Source organism: Chinchilla lanigera, unplaced genomic scaffold (genome assembly GCF_000276665.1).
Source record: "Chinchilla lanigera isolate Chin_1 unplaced genomic scaffold, ChiLan1.0 scaffold00056, whole genome shotgun sequence".
NCBI lineage: Eukaryota > Metazoa > Chordata > Mammalia > Rodentia > Chinchillidae > Chinchilla > Chinchilla lanigera.
The window spans coordinates 11,917,402-11,927,221 of NW_004955457.1; the positions used below are offsets into that span (position 1 = coordinate 11,917,402).

At 35.6% G+C, this 9,820-nt stretch overlaps 1 protein-coding gene across 14 annotated transcripts in view; it reads right to left on the minus strand.

The window, feature by feature from the left end:
- Carf (calcium responsive transcription factor) overlaps positions 1–9,820 on the minus strand; it is a 94,654-nt gene that overhangs the window by 64,146 nt on the left and 20,688 nt on the right. For all 14 annotated transcript variants that reach the window (XM_013520712.1, XM_013520711.1, XM_013520710.1 and 11 more), the window contains 2 exons: positions 5,450–5,639; positions 290–410 (listed from right to left, as the gene is read on the minus strand). In XM_013520712.1, coding sequence (XP_013376166.1) covers positions 290–410; positions 5,450–5,639 — 311 coding nt within the window. The remainder of the gene's footprint in view (positions 1–289; positions 411–5,449; positions 5,640–9,820) is intronic.

The window sequence follows — 9,820 nt, forward strand, 5'->3', positions numbered from 1 at the left end:
CAAAAAAAAAAAAAAAAAAAAAAAAAGAAGAAGGAAAGAAAATATTAGTGATTAGTGTGTTTTACTGAGATTTTCCAAACATTTTTGGGGGTAGAGGGAGCATACATACACAGAATATGTCATACGATGACTCAAGAAATTGGTAAGTTTTGCAGCCTTAAAGAGGGATAAAGGGAGCAGGAATGAAAGAAAACTTAGAATTCATAGAGTATTTTTTGGAACTTAATAAAAAATTGTCCATATTTATTATTGAAAAATAAGACTACAGTGAAAAAGAAAGAAGGCTTACCTGGCTGGACAAGTGGCTTTGTAGCGCTGACATAGCCTGCTTTCCTGTTCACTGTTTTTTTTTAACTGGAAACCTTTTCTCCTTGGCCCATACTGACACTCCATTACCACAGCTCTACTCCCTGTGGGCCAAAACCAACTATTGATATTAATTCACATGTCTATCTATTATAGATATTAGATTAAAAGTAACTTTGTTATGGCAATATCAAAATGTACACTTCTAATTACACATGTTTATGGAAAGAAAACACTGGACTGTCTTACTAAGATTCACAAACACAAATTTAAAAGTTATCATAAAATTTACCAAATGTATCTTAATTATGAAGAAATTAGCAAACAACACATGGAATAATAGACATAAGATCTGAATAATAAAATGTATCACTTTATAAGTAGAAATTGGCAAATACTACATTTGGTTAATAATTTTATCATTTAAAATTCATTTCCTTTTATAATTATTTACTTTCTTATTTTTATTTGGGCTGTTCAAATGATATAGACAAACTCTAAGATGCCCCAATGAGCCCGGCATCCCAGCATTCTTTTCCTTGAGTAATTGCCTCCCTCCAAGTTTGGGCTATATGTAACTTACTTCTAGTGGATATGGCAGCAATGATATGCTACTATTTTTCATTTTGGATGATTGACTGTAACTTCTATTTTGGACAATCTCCATGTTTTTGCTGTGACAGCTTTCCCTGGACAAAATCAGATGCCACATGGTGAGGAGCTCTGTGGAAAGCTCCACGCGGCAAGGAACAAGGCCTGCCAACAACTGTGTGAGTGAGACTCAAAGCAGATCCTCCCTCTGTCAAGCTGTGAGAAAACTACAGCTCCAGCCAACACTTTAATTTCAGTTTTGTGTGAGGATATGAGGCAGAACTACCTTGCTAAGATGCTCTTGCATTCCTGATGCATTCTTCACTTATGAAAGTGTTTAACAATATTCTAAAACAACTAGTTCCACTGATCAATATGAATACCACAGCTATAGATACCAGAGGTACCAATATAAAGTACACAGTAAACCTGTGAGGTATTCTTCCAAAATTCAAATCTACATTTAATCAAGGGTCTAAAACTAACAGCTTACAAGAAATATAGGAGATAGGGCCAGGGATATAGGGCCTGGCAAGCACAAGGTCCTGGTCCTGAGTTCAATTCCTGGTACCAAAAAAAAAGAAATACAGGAGATGATAAAACATGTTAAACTACACAACAGATATGAAATTAGCAAAATCCAAAATAGGCAAATTATATGCTACAAACTACCTGGGGGGAAAGAGGAGAAAAATCTTCAGATGTAAAGAAATTTAAGGGACAAATATATTAGCCAAATACAGTGTCTCAGGCCGGGGATACAGCTCAGCAGCAGAGTGCCTGCCTGGCAAGTGCAAGTTCCTGAGTTTGATTCCCAGTACCAAAAACAAAAAACAAAAAACAAACACAATGTCTGAACCTTGTCTACCAAACCTATGGGGGAAAAACTGCAAGCTAAGTAATAAAATACAAGTACGGGACATTTTATAACACTAAAAAATCATGTTGATTCTTTCAAAGCATAAAATGGGATTGTCATATATGTACGCATATATATCCTTATCTAAAAGATAACAATACTTATCTTTTAGAGGTATATACTTTAGTACATATTATATATGCTTTTAGGTATATAGCAATTATACCTAAAATGCTGTGATATCTGAAATTTGTTGTAAAACCACTGATAGGAATGAAGAAGTAGGTAGGGTTATAAATGAGACAAGACTGACCATATTATGATAGAGGCTGAAGAGAGATACCTGGAATCATGGAGTTTCTTGTATTATTACCTCTACTTATATTATTACCTCTAAATATTATGGCATATGAAAATTGCAGCAATATAGAGATTTTTTTTAAGGCTGGCAATGCAGCTAGGTGTGGTGGCATATGCCTATAATCCTGGTACTTGGGCCATATAGAGTTCAAGGTCATCTTGAGCTATATAGTGAGACCTTGTCCCCACAACTTGTTCATTCCCTGCCCAAAATAAAAATCTGGATAAGTGAATGCGGAAAATTTCACACATTGCTGAAAGGAGTGAAAATTAGAACAAGTCTTCAATCCTTTACAGGCAAATCTGAAATCTAAAAAGCTCAGCAAATAAAGTGTTTTGGAACTCATTTGGCTATAACATCTGATCTAAACTGTGTGAAGCTATTTACAGTCTTTATTGCTTAGTGTGATTATCTAAAATACTATATGATACTGCCTATACAATACTCATAAGGAGTGCTCTGTAATATTACTATGTCATATTCTAAAGCTACAGAATTGTGAAAAATCTAGTCCAAAAACTTTGAGAGAGAAGTAACCACTTTAGAGAATAACTGGAGATAATCTTGCAAAGATCAAATGGGTATAGTTTAAAACAATTCCATCTGAAGGCTCATACTCTAGAAAAACTAATTATGCATCTTATTAAAAGATACATATTGTGGAAGATTGACTATTGTACTCTTTCTAATAATAAAAAGTTGGAAACAATCTAAATAAATAGTTAATGGAAAAGTATCATGGTCGGTCACATGCTAGACTATTATACAATAGTCAGATTGAATTAAGTAGGACCTGTAAGTATAAATATGGATAGATTTAAATATACGAATGAGTGGAAAATTTGCACAACAATGCCTATTTAGTTTATTATTTAGGTATTTTTTAAATAGTCAAAACAATAAAATGTACCATTTTAATCAGAAATACAGAAAGAGATACAGGAAGTAGGGAGTTCAAATGATTACTTTTTTTTTGTTTGTTTGTTTTTTCTCCAGTACCAGGAATTGAACTCACAACCTTGCACTTGCCAGGCAGGTGCTGTGCCGCTGAGCTAAATCCCCAGCCCCCTCAAATAATTACTGAAGTTCTCCATTCCATTGTTTCAAAACTATTTCAATATATGCTAATTGATTTCATTTATATTACTAGTTTCTCTTAGTTCATTGAAAAGACATTTATTGTTACCTGTTTCTTTTTTGTAAGAGAGTTTTATGTCCATGACTTGTACTCTAAGTAACATTTGACCATTCTTTTAAGATGATGGTACACAGTATATTAACTATTTTTATTCTCTAATTGTTTAGTTGGGGAATTTTGTTTTTTTTAAATAGAAAGAAAGTGTTCTTTATGTTTTCTTTATTAAGATCTACACATATCACATTAAAATATTTTTTAAATTAAGTAAAATATTTAGACTAGTATATATGCCTAGTAAGTCCAAGACCCTGGGTTTGATCCCCAATACTATAAAAGATAAAATGAAATAAAAGCAGATGGGAAAGGTACCCACCAAATGCATTTAATGGCTATCTATGATGAATTAAAAAGGGGATTAGAGCTTGTTTGGAGGTTCTAGCAGGGCAGCGCAGCTACTCATATACCCTTGACAGATGAACTGTCCTCCTCTATTGGTGGTCGTCATCCTCTGTGACCAAGCACACGTTTGGGAGGGACGCACACATGGAGCGCTGAGAGAGGAAGGGGACAATCGCCTAGCCAGCTAGATTGGCTGAATCAACCCTGGCCATCAACGGGGTGACAGATGTCACAGCCAGATTGCCCTCACATCCAAAAAAGGGGATTAGAACGAAAAAGGAGAAATTCAGGGCATCAAGGGTTTTTTCTTTTGTTTTGTGGTGTTGGAGACCAAATCTAGAACCTCACACATACTAGGCAAATGGTACCTCTGAGCAATACCCCCAGCCACTCCATGCTTACCTTTGAGACTGCATTTCTTTTATAGAACACTGATGAAACCTGGGCAAAAGGGGTACATTTATCTTACTGTCTTTTTTTTTTTTTGAGACAGGGTCTCACAATGCAGTTCAGACTGGCCTAGAACTCATGCTGTAGCCCAGGCTGGCCTCAAAATCACAATGATCCTCCTGCCTCAGCCTTCTGAGTGCTGGGATTACAGGCGTGCACCACCATGCCCAGCAATCTTACAGTTTTTTAAATCAATCTTTCATTATTTTTTTTTTCAGTGCTGGGGATTGAACTCAGGGCCTTATCCATGTTAGGCAAGCACTCTATCACTCAGCTACAGCCACAACCATAAGTATTCCTTATTAACCTGAGAGGTCCAGCATGAGACCACAATCCTTCCAGCTAAATTAGTGCCTTCACAGTCCAGAAATGAATCACTTATTGTTAAGTTCTCTGAGGTGTAACTAATCCTGCAGTAGATTTCTGGGGATTGCCTGAAACTCTCCACTGCAGTCAGCACCAACCCAGGGTTTCAGAATGTTACATATAATATGTCCAGTGCTTGAAAACTTTAATATCAGAATTCTATATGTATTAAATCCACAATGCATAGAAATTCTGTACAGTAATTAGAGTTATAAGCTACCTAAAATGGACACAAGTTTCTCCTACAAAGGAAATTAAGAAAAGAGAGAATATCTAGATTGGCAGAGGGGCACTGGGTGCGTGTGTGTGTGTGTGTGTGTGTGTGTGTGTGTGTGTGTGTGTGTGTGTGTGTGTATGAGCTCACTATGTACCCCACGCTGTTCCTTGAACCCACTGTGATCCTCTCTTGTACTGGGATTACTGGCTTACACCACCATGTCTGGCTGTGTTTGTTACTCTTAACAAATCTTCTGAAATTGTTTTATTAGCTCTTTTTTTTTAATAAATGAAAAATAATTACATAATGAGAACAGAGTCTATTTAGTGTATATTGGCCTTGAACTCACTTATGTAGCCCAGGTTGGCCTTGAACTCAAAGTGGTCCTGCTGCCTCAGCCTTCTGAGTACTGGGATTACAGTTATGTGCTACCATGCCCAGCTGGATATGTATATTTTAAAAATATAATTTCCCTTTTTATAACTTATTAAATAGGTATACCTGGAATTTCAACAATTTTATTTTCTATTCATAAGCATAAAATATAAAGAAAGCACTATTTATTCACTCTGATATATCAAAATGTAATTTGATGACATTAAGTAATTGGTTATATTTAATGTAAGTTTTCTTTTTAGTTTAGTATGTATTTTAATCTATTAACATTCAGTTACTATCTACCAAAATGAAAATGTATTACCTTAGGAAAATCACATTTTTACAATGGACAATGACTGCTAAAGAACCTTTAAAAAAGAGTACCTGCATTGACAAATGGGATTCCATCATATGGGACATACTGGGATTTCCACATTAAGCGTGTAGCAGGCTTGGCTGGGCTTGGAGACTGGCGGGTCCCCCAAACACTCTGTGTCTGCTGCTTGTGAAATGTTAGGACACTTTCTAATTCGGTCTCACTTACACAGTAGCCACGGTATGAATCTCCAATTTTCTGCATGTAGTAGAAATTGAAAAATAAACTTATTAGCAAGTTTCCTTCACTGTACAATAAATTCAATGAGATGGTTGTCTAATATGAAAAACTCTTCAGATTTCAAAAGAGAATGTCAGTCAGGCATGGTGGTGAACACCTATAATTCCAGCACTCAGGAGGATCGTTGTGAGTTAAAGGCCAGTCTTGGCTACCTAAGTCAGTTCAAGTCCAGCATGCACTACATAGTGAGACACTGCCTCAAAACCAAAACCCAAACGAAAAATAAAAGAGAATGTCAACTGTTCCCTTAGATCCCTGGTCCATTACAACCAATGGGCCAGACCTGAGTTGAACTAGTATCATCAAATAGATATTTTCCATGTACTTGTTAGGGAATATGCCAAATTTACTGCCATACTATCTTTATCAAAATCTTGTTCATAAGAAATAATATTGAGAAAGGAGTAAAGAACATGTGATGTATGCATTATAGATATTTAAAATTCTGCTGGATCAAATCCAGATCAGCATAAAACTAGTAAAGTATTGATTCCTGGTGAGGCTTCTTTTAAGTAAGATTAATTTTAATATGCTATGAGTCAATCTGAAACCCAATGAAAACTGTGATTGTACTTCATATAACAACGCTGAAGAACTGTCTCAATAGATCAATATTCATTTTTAGAATATTCTTCTCTAAAAGAAATTACTATTTAGTCTTAGTACCAACAACAGTTGGTACTTTGTGTTTACTTTATGGAAATTAGCATAGTTTTCCTTGTCTAACAGACTCAGACTTCAGTAACTAACTAGTTTTTGCCTTCTGAAATACATATACTTAGATTATAAACAAGTGTGTACCTGCATACATAGACAAATGCAGTTCAGTCAGATATGCATTTAAAACAAGGCCAGGTAAAAACAAAAATTATAAATAAATTGGTATTATCCATACACATCATGTCTTTTTATTCCAAAAGAGAAAATTTGTTAACTGCGGTCCCTTAAACAGTATTAAGATCTATAATTTATTCCATGTATTTTTCCTCCTTAGAGGAAATAAGGGCAAAGATATGGGCATGGAGATCTTGTTCTTTCTCATTAGACTAAATATTTTGTCTTGGCAGAACCTCAAACAAAAAGGAAGATATAAAACTACTGTTGTAGAGTTGGGCACTACAATCACAGCACTCTAGGAGGCTGAAAGAGGACGACTGGAAATTCTGGTTGGGCAACGTAGTGACTCAGAGCCTGTCTCAAAATAAAAAATCAAAAAAGGACTGGGAATGTAGCTCAATAAGAAGGTCCTTGGTTCAATCCCCAGTACTCCCACCCACCCAAAAGAGCAGTCAAAAACAAATAAATAGAAAAACATGTTGTGGTTGTACTTCTGCCCATAATAAAAAGAGATAACAATACAAGATATTATCTACATTTTTTCCTAAAAATAATAAAACTGCTACAAAATAAAAATGTTTTCAAAGTCTCTTCTAACCTAGTTCTTCAAGATACCATCTACAAATAAAAGTAGGTACATAAAGGCTAGCTACAATCCTTTTATATAAATAAAATGAATAGAATACTTCAGGAAAAATTTAAAATTAGTATAATATAATCAGGCCTAGAGATAGGCCTGTATACAAGTCATTAAATGAGAACTCAAAAAGTAAAAATGATTACCAAACAATATTTTAAAGTAAAATGCAGGAAATATTTCTTTGGCTATTAAGCAAAAATCATTTTTACTACTGGTATATCGTGGGAGAAGAGAAAGAATCCTTTAGTGGGAAAGATTACTCAGTCTGTTGGATACTTTTAACCACTGTTTTTTACAAGATATATGACTTTAAGGTAAAATAGTAATAGTTACAAAATTGTAAAATAAGGTGATTTAACCACATGGCTGTGAATACACTAATATCCATAGCATTCTGTGAAGTTGATAATAAGGACTTTTAAACACCTCATGAAACAATCCAAACAACTTTAGGAAACTACTGAGAAACCATTTTATGACCAATAAAAAGTGTTGGTGAAGAAAATCTAACATACACAAATATACACACATATAACTTAGAAAAACAAGAATAATCAAAAAGAGCTAACAGAAGCAATATATCACATTGTAAATCCTTTTATTATTAGAGTTTTTCTTAAAATAGTAATCTGAAGAAATGTTTTCATCCCCATTTTTTGGTCTTTTTGAGACTGGGTTTCACTATGCAGTTCAGGCTGGCCTTGAACTAACTTTGTAGTCAAAGCCGGCCTTGAACTCACAGGGATCCTCCTGCCTCAGCCTCCGAGTGCTGGGATTACAGGCGTGAGCCACCATGCCCAGCTCATTCCCATATTTTAAGATTTGCTTAAAATAATGAAGCATTTTAATAGTTACATACTCATTATCATCTATAGCTGACATACCAAGAAGGCATGGTCTTGCCCCAGAAAAAAATCTAGTAGTTGTATAATAATGAACAACTCATGCTAGTAAATAATAATGGTAATACATGGAAAAAATAAGTGAAGGACTAAAGAAAGATTCTAGCATATTTGTAGAAAGTAAAAGAACTAGGTTAACAGGACTGGAAGATGAGCTACAGAAAAGTAGAAAATAAAATAAGGCAAAATAAGATTATACCATAGCATAGAAGAATTTTTTTGTTTTTTTCAGGCTGGCCTTAAGCTCACTACATAATCCAAGTTGGCCTGAAATTCACAGTAATCCGCCTGCCTCAGTCTCCCAAGACCTGGGATTGTAGGTGTGCATTGCCACATTCAGTAGATCATAGAAGATTTTAAAAACTAACTAACAGGCTAAATAATGTGGAAAAAATAACACTGAATTTATTGGGCAGTGAAAAAGGACAATGAAAACAGTATTTAAAAATACTTTTATAAAAATATATATTTATATTTATAAATTTAGCAAGTAGAGCTAGTTACAGTGTGGTAGATTATTTCAATTTGGCATAAAGTGAGTAATGACGGGAAATCCAAGTAGATGGCTATCTAGGAAAATAGTAAGAATTAAGGAACTGGTGATACCGATCTGAAAATCAATTTACAGTTGTGAGAGTTAAAAGTCAGCAAACTAGCTAATCTCTCTAAGAGATGAATGTAGAAAGAGAGGTTGGGTATGGTGGCCCATGCTTACAAACCCAGCATTCGGTAGGCTGAGGTACGAGGATTATGGTGAGTTCAACAACAGCCTGAGCAACATAGAGACCCTGTCTCAAAGCCAAAACCAAACCAAACCAAACAATGTAGAAAAAGAAGACAAGGTCAACTGAGAATATGAAAAGAAGTACAAGGGCCAGGGATATAGCTCAGTGGCATAAGTGCCTGACTGGCAAGTGCAAGGTCCTGAGTTTGATTCTCAGTACAAAAAAAAAAAAAGAAAAGAAGTACAAGCACAAAAAGAGAAGGAATGGTCCAAAAATAAAAATAGAGATACAAGATAGTGAAGTTTCATGGAAGACAAGGGAAGGAACCTGCAAGAGAAGAAATGACAGTAAAGTGGGCATAACTTCAGATTTAACACATTGCATCCAATCGTCTTCTCAAACACTGAGGAATGAAAACTGATTTTTAATAAATTAAAGTCCACCTTTCTGACGCACATGCAAAGGAGCTTTCTACTGCTTCTTCCCAAGTTGTCGTCACTTTCCTTGAACTACAGCCTTTCCTTACTAGGGCAGAATCTACCAAAGTATGTTCACTGGTTGAAGGATGAGAACATATATGTGTCCCTAGCATGACAGAGTGAAAGGGAAAACTAAAAAAGGCTGAACTTTAGTCCTGACAAATCACCAATTACTCATTCACCTTCCCCTGGAGAAGGGAACAAAGGCTCCAGGAGCCATTAGAAATGCTCCACTATACTTTTATCTCCTGGGGAAGAAGTACAAGTTTCTTGCCCTCTTTGGAAAAGTACAACAGCTCTGGATCAGAAAGAAACTTGATCTAAGAGTTGCAGAGGTGGATAGATGGTGGTGATAGCTCCACAATAATACAAATGTATTCAATGCCACCAAACTGTACACTTACAATGGTTACAATAGTAAATTTTATGTTATATATATTTCACTATAAGAAATAAATGAGACAGGGAGCTGCGGGTGGGGAGCGCCAGCCTTCTGGCTGGCTAGCTTCCTGCCTGCTGGCTCCCGGAGGGTGGGCCGCCAGCGCACGGGGAGCCT